This window comes from Urocitellus parryii, chromosome 4 (genome assembly GCF_045843805.1).
Source record: "Urocitellus parryii isolate mUroPar1 chromosome 4, mUroPar1.hap1, whole genome shotgun sequence".
NCBI lineage: Eukaryota > Metazoa > Chordata > Mammalia > Rodentia > Sciuridae > Urocitellus > Urocitellus parryii.
In genome coordinates, this window is record NC_135534.1 from 67,618,125 (window position 1) to 67,638,287 (window position 20,163).

The 20,163-nt window shown below is 36.7% G+C and overlaps 1 protein-coding gene and 1 pseudogene across 1 annotated transcript in view; one reads left to right on the forward strand and one right to left on the reverse strand.

The window, feature by feature from the left end:
• Positions 1-20,163, reverse strand: part of Gdpd4 (glycerophosphodiester phosphodiesterase domain containing 4) — a 101,266-nt gene that overhangs the window by 71,383 nt on the left and 9,720 nt on the right. Inside the window, exons 3-5 of the mRNA XM_077797294.1 lie at positions 1,744-1,842; positions 1,578-1,671; positions 672-749 (exon numbers count right to left, since the gene is read on the reverse strand). Of these exons, the coding sequence (XP_077653420.1) occupies positions 672-749; positions 1,578-1,671; positions 1,744-1,842 (271 nt within the window). The remainder of the gene's footprint in view (positions 1-671; positions 750-1,577; positions 1,672-1,743; positions 1,843-20,163) is intronic.
• Positions 10,740-11,171, forward strand: LOC113181688 (cofilin-2 pseudogene; annotated as a pseudogene).

Below are 20,163 nucleotides of genomic sequence, written 5' to 3' on the forward strand. Positions count from 1 at the left end.
CATCCCCACTTACTTTCAGGGATAGACACAAACATCCAAACATAAGACATTATTATTAAGACAACGTTACTCTAACTAAAAATTGACAAAGAATTGTAGAGAGGGTAGGTAAAAGGGAAAGAATGGAAGGAAGGAAAGGGAATGTTAAGAAATAGCTTCTCAAGAGGAGAAGTTTGTTTAGTTCTGAAAAAGCCTTGAAGCCTATATGGATCATCCTAAATCCTTAGGGCAGTGCAGTATAGTGGAAAGGGCACTAACTGACAGAAATCTGGATTCCAAGCCAGGTTCTATCACTTCCTAATTGTATGACTAAGAACATCTGACTTAACCTCTTTGAGTCTTCATTTTTCTTTTGTAAAACAGGATGCCTTGCTGCTAACATCAATGTTATAACCACACTGACTCATAATAGTTACTCAATAAATTCTAGTTATTTTCTTTCCTCCTTCCCTTCCTTACCACATACATGCATTTCCACATGCACACAGACACACACACACACACACACACACACACACACACACACACACACAGAGCCTGTCCATAAACCCATTATTACAGTCATTTCCCAACACTTACTATTTTAGACCTTTGAGGACTTTACCCATTTGTACATTTTAAGTTACAACCTATGCTTCAGTGACTTTCAAATCTATGTCTCCAGCTCTAACCTCTTAACCTTGTGAATATATTACATCTCCTGAGTCTTGCTTTCTCATAAGGTGTTATCTTGCGTCTTCTTTTTATAACTAAAATTTAGAAAATGAAAAAGAAAAGAGTTTACTATTGTCCTTTTTAAACTCCTGCCCCAGAAGTAATTTCTAAAATTTTCCTCTCACCCACACCACACAAATACACTATATAAACATACAATGGCACCACTATCAAATCAGATGGTCTCTTACCTGCATCCCTCCACAAGCCAAGAAGTAAATGCCCCTTACTGAACCAAGAGTAAACAGGGAGATACAGAAAGAAGATCCTATGGTTTCTCAGTAAGGATGGTAAAAGATAACTCCATTCTCAAAAAGTTTAGTGTACAGATTCCATTTTCTTCCCTTTCTGTTACAGTAGGGGAAGGGTAAATGGAGAGGAAACCAGTGGCAGAGAAATTTCTGTTCCCATTGTAAGTCCCCAGATATGACAGGGATTCACAGGGGCCTGCTTTGAATAACTTGGATGTAATCATTGATCTTTGGACCTAATGTTACTTGAATTAGTAACATTTGAATACAAACTGAAGGAACTGTGACTTGCACCACACTCTGGTCAAAAATTTAAATGGCCTTTTGTCTCCCTAGAGTAGATATACAATAACATAAAGATACAACTTATTTTTCTAGAACAAAGATCTTTAGAAGAAGATCTGCTTCCTCATGGAAACAGTATATGGAAACAGTATGACAGGCCACATAGGGTAGTGAGTAAACATAAGAAACATGCCTATGTAACAAGCTAAAGGAATTTCAAAGAGTGTAGGGATGGCTATCTACCAAGTTTCTATTTTTCTGCATAGAGTATGTAAGCTAAAGCCAGAATTGAAGGGATCAGGCAAGAACCCACCCCAAATGACATACCTTCTCTTTCCAAACAGCCCATATACATGGCCAAAGGCCAGGAAAGGATAACCATCACAATTATGCTGATCGGCTGTACAACAGGTGCAAAGATCTGGGAGAAAGTTAAAAGTCAGGCTAGACATATATGGACAGATAGTACTAAGAGCTACAGAATGATGCTTACCTGCAGTGACAGCCCAGCTATCAGCCACTTATCTTTCCAGAATATGCATATAACACACAGTATGAAGGTGCATAGCGTAATCATTATCATAATCAGGATCTGGGGAAACAAAAAGGATCTTCTGACTTGTAGGCACCAAGTTTGGGAATTTTATGTGTATATTTACAATATCAGGGACCTCATCTCATCCTTTTAATCTAATCATCCTACAAATTACAATGGTGGATTCAATCATTCACTTTAGCTCCTCAGTCTTTGCTGTACAGCATACTGGAAAAAAATTACACAATTATGTGGCTTGATGTATTATTAATTTATCATCTCTAGTCTCAGTCTTCAATATGGCTTGGTATCTCTCAGTTTCAACAATAGTCACTACAAATCCTCACTTTTTCTTTAAATCTCAACTCAATTAGATTTTAAGTAAAAAATATTTTGAAATTGCCTTTTTGACATCTGTCTTCCTCGACAGAGTATAAGCATCACAAGATCAAGGACATTTATATTATTTATGATTATATCCTCAGTGCCTTGAAGAATACCTGGCACATGGTAAGCATTCAATAAATATTTGTTGAACAGATGAAAAATAATCTGCCTACCAGAAGACTATATGGTTTATAAAGAAAGAACATAAAAACTAAGACATAATTTTAACTTCTTCTACTTCAAATGTATAGTTTTCCTAAATGTGTGCTGCTATCTAGATAGTTCTTTCCTTTCCATGGTCTATCTAAAGTAATTAAACGTACAATTAAACCTCTCGCAAAATAACTTTTTGCTAGCGAATTCTACCAAATACTTCTGAAGAAATGTCTCCAAACTTTTACAAATTCTTCCAGAGAATAGAAGAAATACTTTCTAACTTTTCTTATAAAGCCAACAAAATAGTTATACCCAAATTTAATAAAAGCATCGTAAGAACAAAATAGTAGACACGGATATCTTTTACGCATATCGACGCAAAAATCTTAACTTATTAGTAAACTAAAAGCATCACATCACAAAGGTCAAATCAGACTCTTAAGAATCACAGATCTTACTGAACACCAAACTTCACAAATTATTTAAATGATTCAAACAATCATGAGATAAAGATAAAATATGTTCCCTTAGAGAAATCTAATCATGTCAAATATAGCTATTCATTTTTAAAAAGTCTTTCCTCCATTAGTGATGCATCCTGCTTTAGGACTTAATTATGAGATGTGTTTTGAGCAAAATATATAAAAACACTGCTTTAAAGAAGGAGCCATTCTGGTTTTGAAGCATCCTTACTTGTTACTCCATTAATCTTACAACTTTAGCAAACCATGTCTTCCACAAAAGAAATCTATATATTCCAGCAAAGGTGGAATCTATTAAGATTTATATATTTACAGCAAAGGTACCTAGATATACCCAGTCTATCCTATTAGAAATGTTCACAGAAAAGGACTCTGTTATCTTTTGGTTAATAAATACTTTAAATGTATTTACTAGGAGATCAGATTATTAGCATGATTAAAAGGAGTTTTGTCTGAGGCCATTCATTCATCTCTGGATATTCCTACATAGAAGATGAAGGGGTTATGAGTTTGGTATAAATTCTTTCTTCCTGGGTTTATTCTGAGAAAAACAAAACTAAAATTCCAAGCATCACAGATTCTAGTGGCTTCAATTTCCATCATTCTAATAACTCTAAAATTTATGTTTTCATGTGTACTTGTTATATGATAACAGACTTAAGGACATTACTTAAATGTTCTCAAATTTGAGAAAACCAAGTATGATATCACTATCATGCCTGAAGAAGTTCACAAAAAAGCAAGAGGCTGTCACTAGAGCTGCTTAAGCCCATGGCAAAATAAGGGAGGCTATGCTGGAAATATGCTGTAGGTTCACAGATGATTGAATCAAGTTGCCTATTCTCTAGGGCCAGATATGTACCTTTTTTATTTTTTTAATATTTATTTTTTAGTTGTAGATGGATACAATTGTTGAGAGCCACAGCCAAAGGGGCCCCAGCAAACTTCCAGCTGCCAACTGATTGGCTCCTCTGCGGTGATGCTCATTGGGCTGTTTCCCCGCCCTGTCAGACCACAAAGCTGCTCATTGGGGGACTTTTTTTTGGCTCCACCCACACAACCCAGCCAATCAGCCTCAAGAGCAGGAGGAGGGAGGGAGGTTGAGAGGCTTGTGGGAAGCCGGTGGTGGCAGTTGGGCTCTGAAGGTTTTCCTGAGGAGCTGTGTGGTGTGGTGTGTTTCTAAAAATAAAGTTCGTTTCTTTTGACAAGTAGCTCCTGAACTGTGCCCAGCCAGACTGCGGCACACAATACCTTTATTTTATTTTTATTTTTACATGGTGCTGAGGATCAAACCCAGGTCCTCGCACATGCTAGGTGAGCACTCTACTGCTGAGCCACAACCCTAGGCCTAGATACCAGCCTTTTGAGATTAAACCATGCTAGTATCTTTTTTTTTTTTTTTTTGGTATTTATTTATTTATTTATTTATATTTATTTTTAGTTTTAGGTGGAAAACTAAAACTAAAATATCTTTATTTTTCATTTTTATGTGGTGTTGAGGAACAAACACAGCACCCCGGGCATGCCAGGCAAGTGTGCTACCACTTGAACCACATCCCCAGCCCATATTTATTTTTACTTTGTTCTTATTAGTTACACATGACAGTAGAATGCATTTTGACACACTGTACACAAATGGAGCACAATTATTCATTCCTCTGGCTGTACATGTATATAGAGTAAAAATGTCTTTCTCATTCTACAGTCCTTCCCATCCCCATCCCTCAAGCCCTCCACCCTTTCCCCTCTGCACAATCCAGAGTTCCTTCATTCTTCCCTACCCATTATCAGAGAAAACATTCGGCCTTTGGTTTTTTGGGGTTTGGCTTATTTCACTTAGCATGATATTCTCTAGTTCTACCCATTTACCTGCAAATGCCATAATTTCATTCTTCTTTAAGGCTGAATTATATTCTATTGTGTATATTTACCACATTTTCTTTATCCATTCATTTGTTGAAGGCCATCTATGTTGGTTCCACAGTTTAGCTATAGTGAATTGAGCTTCTATAAACACTGATATGACTGTGTCACTGTATTATGCTGATTTTAAGTCCTTTGAGTATAAACCAAGGAGTGGGATACTTGGGTCAAATGGTGGTTCCATTCCAAGTTTTCTGAGGAACCTCCATACTCCTTTCCATAATGGCAGCACCAATTTGTTGTCCTACCAGCAATGTATGAATGTACCTTTTCCCCCACATCCTTGCCAACATTTATTACTACTTGCAATTTTGATAATTGCCATTCTGACTGGAGTGAGATGAAATCTTAGGACAGTTTTGACTTGCATTTCTCTAATTGCTAGAGATAATGAACATTTTTTCCATATGTTTGTGGATTGATTGTATGTCTTCTTCTGTGAAGCATCTGTTCAGTTCTTAGCCCATTTATTGATTGGGTTTTGTGGCTTTATGGTGTTAAGTTTTTTGACTTCTTTATATATCCTGGAGACTAGTGCTGTATCTGAGGTGCATATGGTAAAAATTTTTTCCTATTCTGTAGGCTCTCTCTTTACATTATTGATTGTTTCCTTTGCTGAAAAGAAGCTTTTAAGTTTGAATCTGTCCCATTTATTGGTCCTTGATTTTATTTCTTGTGCTTTAGTAGTCTTGTTAAGGAAGTCTGGTCCAAAGTTGATGTGATGAAGATTTGGGCCTACTTTTTCTTTTATTAGGCACAGGGTCTCTGTTCTAGTGCCAAAGTCTTTGATTCACTTTGAGTTGATTTTTATGCAGGGTGAGAGATAGAGGTTTAATTTCATTTTGCAACATATGGATTTCTAGTTTTCCCAGCACTGGAAAAGGCTATCTTTTTCCAATGTATTTTTTTGGTGCCTTTGTATAATATGAGAAAACTATAATTATGTGGGTTTGTCTCTGTTTCTTCTATTCTGTACCACTGGTCTACATGTCTATTTTGGTGACAATATCGTGCTGGTTTTGTTACTATTGCTTGGTAGTGTAGTTTAAGGTCTGGTATTGTGATGCCTCCTGCTTCACTATTCTTGCGAAAGATTGCTTTGGCTATTCTGGGTCTCTTTTTTAAAAATATTTATGTTTTAGTTGGACACAATAGTTTTATTTTGTTTATTTTGCTCAGGATCGAATCCAGGGCCTCAAATGTGCTAGGCAAGCGCTCTACCGCTGAGCCACAACCCCAGCTCTGGGTTTCTTATTTTTCCAAATGAATTTCATGGTTGCTTTTTCTAGTCCTATGAAGAATGTCATTGGATTTTAATAGGAATTGTATTAAATCTGTATAATGTTTTTGGTGGTATGGTCATTTTGACTATATTAATTCTGCCTATCCAAGAGCATGGGAGAGCTTTCCATCTTGTGAGGTTTTCTTCAATTTCTTTCTTTAGTGTTGTGTACTTTTCAATGTAGAGGTTTTTCACATATTTTATAAAATTGATTCCAAGTTTTTTTTTTTTAGGTTACTGTGGTATTCTCAATTTCTCTTGAGTGGATTCATTGCTTATGTATAGATATGCATTTGATTTATTTATTTATTCATGGATATTGATTTTATATCTTATTTTATATCTTGCTACTTTACTAAATTCATTTATTACCTATATAAGTTTTCTGGGGGAATTTTTTGGATCTTCTAAATATAGAATTGTGCCCTCAGCAAATAATGATAGTTTTGAGTTCTTCCTTTTCCTATTTGTATCTCTTTAATTTCTTTCATGTATCTGATTGTTCTGGCTACAGTTTCAAGGACTATATTGGAGTGGTGAAAGAGGGTATTCCTATCTTTTTCCAGTTTTTAGAGGGTATGCTTTCAATTTTTCTCCATTTAGAAGGATGTTGGCCTTGGGCTTAGCATATATAGTTTTACAATGTTGAGGTATGTTCCTACTATCCCTAGTTTTTCTAGTGTTTTGAACATGAAGAAATGCTGTATTTTGTCAAATGCTTTTTCTGTTATCTATCAAGACAATCAAATGATTCTTAAGTCTGTTGACGTGATGCATTATGTTTACTGATTTCCACACATTGAAGCAACCTTGCATTCCTGGGATGAACCCTACTTGATCATGGTGTGCTGTCTTTAATGTTTTTGTATGTGATTTGCTAGAATTTTACTGAGAATTTTTGTGTCTATGTTCATCAGGGATATTGGTCTGAAGCTTTCTTTCCTTGATGTGCCTTTGTCTAGTTTTGGAATTAGGGTGATACTAGTTTGGAAGGGTTCCTTCCTTTTCTATTTCATGGAATAATTTGAGGAGTATTGGTATTAATTCTTGTTTGAAGGTCTTGTAGAACTCGACTGAGAATCCATCTGGTCCTGGGCTTTTCTTGGTTGGTTGACTTTTGATGGTGTCTTCATATATCTTTGCTTGAAACTGATCTATTTAAATTGTGTATGTCCTCCTGATTCAGTTTGGGTAGATCATATGTCTGTAGAAATTTGTCGATGTCTTTGAGATTTTATTGGAATATAAATTTTCAAAAGAGTTTCTAATTATCTTCTGTGTTTCAGTAGTGTCTATCATGATATTTCCTTTTACATCATGCATTTTAGTAATTTGAGTTCTCTTTCTCTTCATTAGTGTAGCTAAGAGTTTATCAATTTTATTTATTTTTTCAAAGAACCAGCTTTTCGTTTTGTCAGTTTTTTCAATTGTTTCCTTTGTTTCAATTTCATTGATTTCAGCTCTAATTTTTTTAAAAAATATTTTTTAGTTGTAGTTGGACACAATACCTTTATTTTTATTTATTTATTTTTATGTGGTACTGAGGATCAAACCCAGTGCCTTGCAGTAGAATGCTCTACTGCTGAGCCACATCCACTCAGTTCTGATTTTAATTATTTCCTGTCTTCTTCTGCTTTGGGTGTTGATTTGTTTTCCTTTTTCTAGGGCTTTGAGATGTAATGTTAGGTCATTTATTTGTTGAATTTTTACACTCTCTGAGATGCAGTACTCTGACTAAGTAAAATCTTCGTCACAGAACAACACAGGATGCTGCCTCCCTCTGGCCCGTCATCTTGGAATCCAACTCCTATTTTTGGTTTTTAACTTGATTTAGATACTTCTTTGATTTACCTTTCATTTAGTGTAGTTCCTCCCTTTGCTGGTTTTCTTTTTTTTTTTTTTTTTACTTCCTCCTCATGGAATATTTTGCTGAGAATGTTGTGTTGTGCAGGCTTTCTAGTTGTGAATTCCTTTAACTTTTGTTTATCATGGAAAGTTTTTATTTCATCATCAAATCCAAAGCTTAATTTTGCTGGACAGAAAATTCTCAGGTGGCATCCATTTTCTTTTAGAGTTTGATATATATTATTCTAGGACCTCCTGTCTTTGAGGATGTGGATTGAGAAATCAACTGAAATAAAAATTGGTTTCCTCTTATGTGTAATTTGATTTTTTTCTCTCATAGACTTTAAAATTCTATCCTTATTCTGTATATTGGTCATTCTTGTTATAATATGCCTTGGTGTGGGTCTTCTGTAATTCTGTACATTTGGGGTATCCTGTAAGCCTCCTGTAGTTGATTTTCCACTTTATTCTTTAGATTTTGGAAATATTCTAATATTATGTCACTGAAAGGATCATGTATTCCTTTGGTTTGTATCTCCACTCCTTCATCTAGTCTTAAATTTAGTCTTTTCATGTTATCTTATATTTCTTGGAGTTCTGTTTACGGTTTCTTACCATCTTCTCTGTAAGGTCGACTTTATTTTCAAGAGTATATATTTTGTCTTCATGGCCTGAGGTTCTATCTTCCAAGTGGTGTAGTATGTTGGTGATACTTTCCATTGAATTTTTTATTTGGTTTATTGTTTCCTTCATTTTGAGTATTTCTGCTTGATTCTTTTTTATAATCTCTGCTTCTTTATTTAATATTTATTTTTTAGTGGTAGTTGGAAACAATAACTTTATTTATTTATTTTTATGTGGTGCAGAGGACCGAACCCAGTGCCTTGCATGTGCTAGGTGAGCGCTCTACCGATGAGCCACAACCCCAGCCCTCTGCTTCTTTATTGAAGTGATCTTTTACTTTCTGTATTTTCTCTCATATATCATCCTTTCGAAGATCAGCCTAACTATGTACCTTCTAAACTCCTTTTCTGACATTTTTTCTACTGTGTTGTCTATGGATTCTAATGTTGGAACATCTTGGTTTGTTTGAGGAACTTTGTTCCCTTGTTTTTGCATGTTTGTGTGTCTTCCCATCTAGCAGTATGGATCTGAAGCAGTACAGTTTTTACCCTGTAGTCTTATAGTGTCCCTGAAGGCTTCCAGTACCTTACCTTTAAGAGGGAGACCAGTATTAACAGCATCCAATGCAAACAATATACACCTTTAAACCAAATAACTCCTATTAAGCATCTACAGTTTTGTCACAATAAACTGAAATGATGTGTTCAATTGTTGACTACAATATAAACAATAAGTTTACTAAAGGGGTTGACCATTTCAAATGATAGACAATGAGAGAAGAGAAGTAGTGCAAGAAGTGATGTTTCTGAGGGAGAAGAAGAGAAGATTGAGGTAAAAATAAGAGTGAAGGAGGAATTAATAGAGGATGGCTATGAGAGAAGTGAGAAAGAGAATCCACAGAGAAAAATTATACATATTACAAAAACAATAAAATAAAAATTTAAGAATATACAACAAAATTATAACATATTATTCAGACATCCCATTCCTCAACAAATTGATATATGAAAAATATTTGAATTCAAAGATGGCAGAGATGTTAGGGGGGGTCCTCAATGGAAAACTGAATAATTGCTTCCATTAGCTTTTAAAAAATTTCTCAGTTTCCCTTCTCTGCCAATAGGTGGGGTTATCTGAAAGTTGTTTATGTGTCTTCCCATGTAGCACTATGGATAGTAGCTCTAGTGAGGTGGGTGCTGGACAACTGGTTGGGTGGGCAAGTCAATATAGCAAGATGCTCTCACAACTTCTTCCAGGCTTCTCACTCTTTGTAGCTGGCGCCTTCCATCCCTGCACACTTCAGGACTCACTGAGCTGGAGAAAACCTGGTTTTCTTGAGTTTCTCCAACTTTTGCTCTCCAGGGGTACTGCCCCTAATCTTGGGTTTTCCACAGGCTTGCTAGACCAGACTAACCCTCGCTGCTCTCTGAGGGAGCTGGGCTTCAGGTTCCCCAGGCTCCATCTTGCTGCAGACCCAAGATCTCAATGCCCTTTCATCTTGCAAAGAGACCACCAGAGATGCACTCACACAAAGGAGCAACCCTGCAAAGAGGCAGCCAGATGGCAGTCACCACCACATCCAGCAGAAAGACCTCAGTTGCCACCAGACTTTCAGGTACCCTGAAAATATATCTTCAGACCCTGGCTGGTGTCCCCATACTGAGGCAGCTGTTCCCCAAGATGGCAGCAATGATGGCGGCAAACCGCAGGCCCTGGCCAGTGTCCCAAGATGTCTGTGGCTGCATGTAACCAAACCTGCAGGTATTGTGACAATGGACTTCCAGGCAGCAGGCAATCTGCTGGTGGTCTGCAGGCTAAAGTGGGCAACTGATGGGTGGTCTTTAGGCAGCAGGTGATGGGTAGGTGAAAGGCAGGAGATGGGCAGGCAAGAGGTGAGCAAATGGCAGTGGAGAGGCGGCAGTCAGGGAGTGATCTGCACTCAAAAGGTGGGTGATATGATAGTAGATGGCTGGCAATCGTGGTGGATAAATGGGGGATAAACATCAGGGTATCAGTGGGCAGCATTTGCTGCTTCACAGAGAAACAGTATTTTCTCTGCTTGAATCTCAAGTCAAGAGTCACAGAGCAACAAGAAATGCTTCCTCCCCCTATTTCGCCATCTTGGATCTCTTGCTAGCATCATTTTAAAGAAATTCAAACTGAGAAAAGATCAAAAGGACTTCAAAGGAGAAATTTCAGGGGGGTTATAAGAAGATAGGCATTGTTTGGGTCACAGAGCCAGAGCTGTAGGCACTATGGCATCTGGAGTTAGAGTGAATGACGAAGACATCAAAGTTTTTAATGATATGAAAGTAAGGAAATCTACATAAGAAGAGATGAAAAAACAAAGCAGTTCTCTTGGGTTTAAGCAATATAGACAAATGGGTAATACTGGTGATACTGTAAAGGACTCTTACACATCTGAATTATCACTGATATACTCTGTACAGTGTCACATATGAAACAAGAATGTAGAAAACCTAGCATTTAATATTCTGGGCTCCCCAAAATGCACCCTTAAAAAGCAATATGATTTCTGCTACCTCTAAAGATGCCATTAAAAAGAAATTTATAGGCATTAAATATGAATGGCAAGTAAATGGCTTGATCATATTAAGGACCATTCAACACTTGGAGAGAAACTGGGAGGCAATGCTGTTGTTTCACTTGAAGGAAACCCATTCTAACAGTCAAGTGCTATTTACATTTTAAGGGATTTTCATTTCTCTACTTCAGTCCACTGGAATAGTATTAAGATTTTATTTTTTGCTTTCCCTTTCCTATGGGCCCTTCCATCTATTTGCCAGTGATTGCCATTAGATTTTAATATGGCTATTTTTAAATAGGACAAAAGGAATGCCTTCCTGTCTTATTTTAGCCAAAATATTTGGTTATATGCCTCCCTGTAGCAAACACTACAATGAATGTGATTGTTAATGTGAATAGTTTAGAATTCTGCAAAAGGTAACCAAGTTCAATGCCTTAAATGTATTATCCACTGGTCAAATGGTAAACCTTTCTCTATTATTTTTAGCTGTACTTGACTGTAGTTCTGCGTGGTGCTATATAGCATTTATATACTTTACCTACCTTGGCAAGTCTTTCTGGGACAGGGCATCATGGAAGTAAAAGCACTTTTTTGGTTTTAGTCCTTCCCAAAGGAATATTAATTGAATTTCATAAACTGTCATCAATTTATCCTAGACCTCAGTGTTCATTCCTTTTATCTGTATGTTTCTTTAAAAAAATAGCTATTTTTGTTTTCCATTGAGTAAAGTATAGAAGTTTTATGTTCACCATGTGAATCTTATAATATTAAAAATATTTTGAATACTAGTCATGATGGCAATTTATGTATAAAAGACCCTTAAATTGAAAATTGTTTTGAATCTAACTCTCCACCCTCACAAAAATGGACATATTGAATAAAAATGAGAGCATATTTTAAAAAAAGAAAAGAAAGGAAGATTATAGGCATTGACTCCACCAACAGAGTTTCAGTCAAGATTTTCAGAGAAGAGTCCCTGAAAACACACACACAGTAAAATGACACAAGGGAAACAAACCAACTGTGCATGTACCTAGATGCCAGCTTGTGCCACCTTGCAGGACAGTGCTCTTGTCTTCCTCCTCTTCCCCTACACTCCATTTGTGGGGAGGAAAGATGAAAGGACCTCCATGCTCTCTCCACCAATATAGATTTCCAGCCTTGGATCAGGTCCAAATAGGGAGGGGAAAGCTTTAAAATCAATAAAGCTGTGGTTTGGATTATTATAATGAGCTAACTTTTTTTTCATTGGTTCTTTAAAAAATTTTTTTTAGTTGTAGTTGGACATAATACCTTTATTTTATTTATTTTTACCTGGTGCTAAGGATCGAACCCAGCGTCTCCCACATGCTAGGCGAGCGCTCTATCACTGAGCCACAACCCCAGCCCGTCACTGGTTCTTTTTTTAATATTTAAATATTTCTTGTTCTTTTGTATTTTTATTTGCTCTAATTAGTTATACACACTAGTATAATGCATTTTGACACATCATACATAAATGGAGTACAATTTCTCATTCTCCTGGTTGTATATAATGTAGAATTACACCAATCATGTAATCATATGTACACATAGGGTCATTATGTCAGATTCATTCTATTATCCTTCGTACCCCCAAATCTCTCTCCTCCCTTCATTTTCCTCTAATATAAAGGATCTCTAATATTCCCTCACCCCCTCCCTTATTATGAATCAGCATCTTCATATCAGAGAAAACATTCAGTCTTTGGTTCTTTGGGATTGGCTTATTTCACTTAGCATGATATGCTCCAGCTCCATCCATTTACTGGCAAATGCCATAATTTCATTCTTCTTTAAGGCTGAGTTATATTCCATTAGGTACATATACCAAATTTTCCTTATCCATTCATTGGTTAAAGGGCATCTAGGTTGGTTCCACAGTTTAGCTATTGTGAACTGAGCTTCTATAAACATTAATGTGACTATATCACTGTAGTACACTGCTTTTAAGCTCTTCAGAGATAGACCAAGGAGTGGGATAACTTGATCAAATGGTGGTTCCATTCCAAGATAACAAGATCAAATGATGTTTCCATTCCAAGATTCTGAGGAATCTACATACTGCTTTCCACAGTGGTTGCACCAATTTGCATTCCCACCGGCAACATACGAGTGTACCCTTTTCCCCCACAACCTTGCCAACATTTACTGTTGCTTGTATTCTTGATCATTGCCATTCTGACAGGAGTGAGATAAAATCTTAGAATAATTTTGATTTGCATTTCTTTATTTACTAGAGATGTTGAACACTTTTTTTCATTTTAGTTATATATAACAATAGGATTCATTTTGACATCATTATAAAAGCATGGAATATAATTTGTTCTAATTCAGACCCTAGTACTTTCCCTTTCCCTCCATCTCTCCTACCTGACCCCACTCCTGTTCCCTTCCCTCTGCTCTACTGATGTTTCTGCTATTTACTTATACTTCTTTTTTTAATTAGTATCTTGTGGATGTACATGATGGTGAGATTTCACCATGTATATTAATACACGTACAAAGGAAAGTTAGATCAGATTCATTCCATTGTCTTTTGCCTCTCCCATCCCTCTTCTCTTCCCTTCATTCCCCTTTGTCTACTCCACCAATCTTCTAGTTTCTTTTTTATCCTACCCTTTATTTTGGATCAACTTTCACTTATCAAGAGAAAACATCTGAACTGTGATTCTTTGGGGACAGGTTGATTTTACTTAGCATGACAGTTTCCTTGAACTAAATATTTATGTATGTATGTATGTATGTATGTACCAGTGATTGAACCTCAGGGCACTTAACCACTGAGCTACATTCTCAGCATTTTTTTTTCTTTTTAAGAAAAAGGAAAAAGAAGGTTTATTGCTTTGCTAGCAAAGGAGAAACACAGGGGACTCCAGTCCCAAAGGCTATGCTTCTGCCCATCAGCAGGAACAGGGGGCTTTTAAAGAGGTGATTCAAAGGCTATATTCCATGATTGTCTGTCAGATTTGTGATTCACTTGCTAATTTGGGATTGAGTCATTTCTGAGATCTTCTGGTACCGTTCCCAAAGTCTATATTACTTTCTGTATTACTTCATTCTTATGGTGGGTGTGTACTCAAGAACGGATGAATCTGCCTAAAATGGGGAAGAAAGATAATCCTATTTCCTCTGAGATTAGAGAGTGGGAGAGATTATGGAGGAGCAGGGAGAGAGAAAGAGAAAGAAACATGTCCATTTTAAAAATAAGTTGCAGTGGCCGAGCATCAAGGGTTATATTCAAACATAAAGTGGACCACTGTTACATTTCCCCTCTGTCAATTTCTACATTTCCATTTCTATGGAAAAATGGGTGATGACACCTCCAAGCTGCTTCCTGCTGAAAGAGGGCAAAGTTAGGGGGAAGTAACTCAAAGTCCTTATTCTCTATCAGTTGGGGCATGAATAGTTAAGGGTATTCGGAATCAAAGCAGTTCAGAGGTCCACAGTGGCAGATGGCAGGTGACTGGAAAAGGCACACAGGGAAGGGATCATTCTAAGACAACAATAAGCAGATAACAAAGCATTACTTTTTTGTAAAGAATTAGCACAAAAGCAGTTAGTTTTTAAGCCAGTCTCTGAAAACCATGAAGACAACAACTCATAATCATATCAGTAAAAAAAAAAGATCAACTTTATCAATGTAGGAAGTTAGGAAAATTTGTAGGTCTATGAGATCAGGCTCAAATTAACTCAGGACAAATTTGTGACTCAAAAGAGTCCTTTATGATCATTATTATTAGCCACTCTCACCCAAGAACCCTTCCTTTATAGCCTCCAGCTTTACTTACTTTTGGTAGAGCTAACACAAGTGTACCTCTTAGGTTACATTTAAAAAACCATTGTTTTTCCTTTTAAATGTCCATGTAGGGCTGTGCTAATGTTGAAAACTCAGTCCTTGTCCTCAATACCAATCCAATAATGGAGGACACGGTTTTGGGAAAAAGAAAAAAGAAGGTTTATTACTTTGCTAGCAAAGGAGAAACAGAGGGGACTCCTGTCCCAAAGGCTGCGATTCTGCCCATCAGCAGGAACAGGGGGCTTTTATAGAGGTGATTCAGAGAAAATGAGATTAGGGAGGAGAGATCAGGAAAGAGAAGATAAGGAAGGAGAAGTTTAGGGAAAAGAATACCAGAGAAGATCAGGGGAAAGAAGATCAGGGAAGAGGTTAGGGAAAAGAAGAACAGGTAGGAGAAATTTAGGAAAAAGAAGACTGGGGAAAAACATGTAAGTTTCAAAGCCACAAGGGATACATTCAAGTGAACCCCTGTTACACTTAGGCTATAAGTGTAACAATGGTCCACTTTATGTTTAAGTTGGTCAAAACTGACCTTGTTCCTACCTATTCTTCAGAGGCAGCTGAGATTCCTCAGAGATCACTCTTGGGGACATGTCTGAAGCCTCTTGACTCCTTTAGCTTTCCTCAACCAGTGGTGCCATCTGCTAGGATGGGACAGAGTCTTGCTGACAATAAGTGTCTTCTACTGGAAGTATCAGGGATGTTTCTGTCTCTGATGACTCACTCTCCTCTTTGCAGAATGTGCACTGGTTGGCTTCTTATTCTCTAGGGTCCTCTCCATCTCCTTGATAAGCAGATCAGGTGACTCACCAGAGCTGCAGGGCCCAGAGAGGGTTCCCATTGTTCTCTGAGTCTTGATTGACCTTATAGGGCAAGGGCCAAAATGTTGACTATTTTTTCCTTGGCGCTTTTACTTCCTTGACTTTGGTTTCCACATTTTTGGTTTTAAACACCCAGCAACCCAGTTTCACCAGTCTTAAAGAGGGAGTCACAGGTTATAACTTCAACATCTATAATCTTAGTTACCTCTTTCATTTAATTGGGGTTAGTGTTAATACTAGTAGTCAGCATTATATATACTATCTTTCCTATAGGTGATGGCTTATTATCTCAAATTAACCCAGGTGTGTTCTCATTCATTCTCTCTCTCTCTCTCTCTCTCTCTCTCTCTCTCTCTCTCTCTCTCTCTCTTAAAGAAGCAGTACCTCTACAAAATGCTAACAGGCAACAGTTATATAAAGTCTAAAAGGAAAATACAAAATAAAATTATAAAGCAAAAACATGTTATGTAATATCTGTGAACCAAAAAAAATAACTTTTATAATCTTGAAACTTTACTTAGTTATACATTATATCCCTTGTTTGAGATCACAGTAGTCTTTACAACAAAAATCAATCTTTTGAACACAACTTTAAATGAGATGAAGTCTAGCCTATTTTGAAGCCATTCCCACATAGAATAAGGTTGGAGGCAGAGCCTTATTTCAGGTAAGGCAGAGCTCTTTACAAATAACAATACAACATTACATTTAAAACATGAATCAAAGAAAGATTAAGAGAGCTTTTAACTGTCTTTTTGTGGAAAAAGTGGCAGAATGCTTCCATGTTTTACAATGTCACCTTTAGACCAGGATCACCTTATTATCTTCCAAAAATGCATTTAAATTCCAATTCCAGTGTGAAGAGTAACACAAAATTGTATATATAGTTTATTGACAACAGCTTACTTTATCCAGTTATAAAACATCAAATGACATGAATAAATACCAACCAAATTTGTTATTTTTATTTTATCTGAGACTTTTGCTACACAAAATTTTAATTCAGAGAACACCAACTTGGAAAAGTGCACTCCTAAACTTTACATTTAATTAACTTTTAGAGTACAATTTAGAATCCAAAGTGTACAGCATCAAATAATCACATGTCTGCATGGGTTAATAAAAATAAAAGGATAGCTTTAAATCTCTTATACATTTAGGAAATGGTGTTAATGATCAGAAATTGACTTAGTCAAAGACAGGTCTCCAAAATGACAGTGTGGCCGGTCTATGTGAGATATAATGTATATAAAAGAGAGCACTTATTGGTTATCTCGCCAGTAAACTTACATAAACTTTCATTTTATAAACTTTTAAATAACACTTAGACAAGGCTTAGACAGATATAGTTCTCAGATGCATACATATACCTAATCACATGTATTTAGTCAACCACATCTGTCTAAACCATATACTTATAATCTAAGTGACAGTTGTTTGTTTAACCAGTTACAAAGTGTTTATGTCTTTAAATCAGGTACAAACCCTAATTCCTTTAAGATTTAGTTTCCCCAGGTAATAAAACCTAATACAAGAAAATTATCTTGATAAGAGATCCATGTTTCAGACTTTGCTTCATATAATTGCATTAAATTTCCAATAACTCTGTGCAATTATAGCCAATGTAATCACAAACACAAACTTTTTGAGATTTACCTTCCACAAACTTCTGCTACTTAGACATTCACAACTTTACATCCTTAGTTTTATTCTCTTTCCTCTTGGACTTTAGCCCAAGAATACTACTTTACTGGAAAAAATACTTTCTCATCCAGAAACATTTCTTTTACCTTCTAATTTTCTATACTAAAATATCTCCATACCTGTATCATTCCTTTATCTTTTTTAGTTTCAGTTTCAACCCCTTCAGTATTCTGAAACAGACCTTATGAATGTTACCTGTGCATGCAATTTACACAACAATTTCATCCCAGGAGAGAGCTGGACAATCCAGAATGCACAAAAACTGTGCCTTAATGGTTTTTCTCGCAGTTTGCATTTAAGGGGTTGGCGAACAGTATATTTGAGCCTGACCTGTTTCCCTTATCATTATCATAAGGCTTACTAAGTGAGTTCCCCATTGTCAATTGTACCCAGAGGCTCCTTTGGGATCTTTTTCTCATACTAGGCATATTGATATGTAATGCAGGAAGCCCTTTCCATCCTTTTTATTTATTTTTTATTTTTTTTTTAGTCTGACAAAATTTGGTTTATTAATGACCTTTTGCAATGACAGAGATGTAGGCACTCAGTAAAAGTGTGTTGAAAAGGGTTCTCCACACTTGTTAGCTTGTGTTAGCTGACTCTGGGGAAGGTTTAAGGAAATAGGACTTTGCTCTGGATTGGATATTGTCAAGAAGCAGGTATGATTCTGATGGGTACCTTAATTCTTATCTAGAAGGCAGGAGGAAGGAAAGAAGCTCACTGCTTTTCCAATTATATGGAAAAGTAGTAGTCACTTCTATTACCCAGGATAGGGAATTCGGGGGGTCCATTTTGTGGTTAGGATAACTTCTTTGTTTTGATCATGGTCCTACATGATCGTAGAGTGGCCTTGTTTCTGTCTTTTTTTTTTTTTCATCTTTTTTTTTATTGGTTGTTCAAAACCTTACAAAGCTCTTGACATATCATATTTCAAACATTAGTTTCAAGTGAGTTATGAACTCCCATTTTTACCCCAAATACAGATTGCAGAATCACATCTGTTACACATCCACATTTTTACATAATGCCATACTAGTGACTGTTGTATTCTGCTACCTTTCCTATCCCCTACTATCCCCCTCCCCCCCATTTTCTCTTTCTATCCCATCTACTGTAATTCATTTCTCTCTTTGTTTTTTCTTCCAATTCCCCTCACAACCTCTTTTATGTAGTTTTTTATAACAATGAGAGTCTCTTTCCATTTCCATGCAATTCCCCTTTTCTCTCTCTTTCCCTCCCATCTCGTGCCTCTGTTTAATGTCAATCTTTTCTTCCTGCTCTTCCTCCCTTCTCTATTCTTAGTTGCTCTCATTATATCAAAGAAGACATTTGGTATTTGTTTTTTAGGGATTGGCTAGCTTCACTAAGCATAATCTGCTCTAGTGCCATCCATTTCCCTGCAAATTCCATGATTTTGTCATTTTTTAGTGCTGCGTAATACTCCATAGTGTATAAATGCCACATTTTTTAATCCATTCATCCATTGAAGGGCATCTGGGTCGGTTCCACAGTCTAGCTATTGTGAATTGTGCTGCTATGAACATCTATGTGGCAGTATCCCTGTAGTACGCTCTTTTAAGGTCTTCCGGGAATAGACCAAGAAGGGCAATAACTGGGTCAAATGGTGGTTCCATTCCTAGCTTTCCCAGGAATCTCCATACTGCTTTCCAAATTGGCCGAACCAATTTGCAGTCCCACCAGCAATGTACAAGAGTACCCTTTTCCCCACATCCTCTCCCGCACATGTTATTGTTTGACTTCATAATGGCTGCCAATCTTACTGGAGTGAGATGGTATCTTAGGGTAGTTTTGATTTGCATTCTCTGACTGCTAGAGATGGTGAGCATTTTTTCATGTATTTGTTGATTGATTGTATGTCCTCCTCTGAGAAGTGTCTGTTCAGGTCCTTGGCCCATTTGTTGATTGGGTTATTTGTTGTCTTATTGTCTAATTTTTTGAGTTCTTTGTAAACCCTGGATATTAAGGCTCTATCTGAAGTGTGAGGGGTAAAAATTTGTTCCCATGATGTAGGCTCCCGATTTACTTCTCTTATTGTTTCTCTTGCTGTGAAAAAACTTTTTAGTTTAAGTAAGTCCCATTTGTTGATTCTTGCTATTAACTCTTGTGCTATGGGTGTCCTGTTAAGGAATTTGGAGCCTGATCCCACGATATGTAGATCGTAGCCAACTTTTTCTTCTATCATACGCAGGGTCTCTGATTTGATATCAAGGTCCTTGATCCATTTTGAGCTAATTTTTGTGCATGGTGAGAGGAGGGGATTCAGTTTCATTTTGTTGCATATGGATTTCCAGTTTTCCCAACACCATTTGTTGAAGATGCTGTCCTTCCTCCATTGCATGCTTTTAGCCCCTTTATCGAATATAAGATAGTTGTAACTTTGTGGATTAGTCTCTGTATCCTCTATTCTGTACCATTGGTCCACCCGCCTGTTTTGGTACCAGTACCATGCTGTTTTTGTTACTATTGCTCTGTAGTATAGTTTGAAATCTGGTATTGCTATACCACCTGATTCACACTTCCTGCTTAGAATTGCTTTTGCTATTCTGGGTCTTTTATTTTTCCATATGAATTTCATGATTGCTTTATCTATTTCTACAAGCAATGCCATTGGAATTTTGATTGGCATTGCATTAAACCTATAGAGGACTTTTGGTAATATCGCCATTTTGATGATGTTAGTTCTGCCAATCCATGAACAGGGTATATCTTTCCATTTTCTAAGATCTTCTTCTACTTCTCTTTTTAGGGTTCTGTAGTTTTCATTGTAT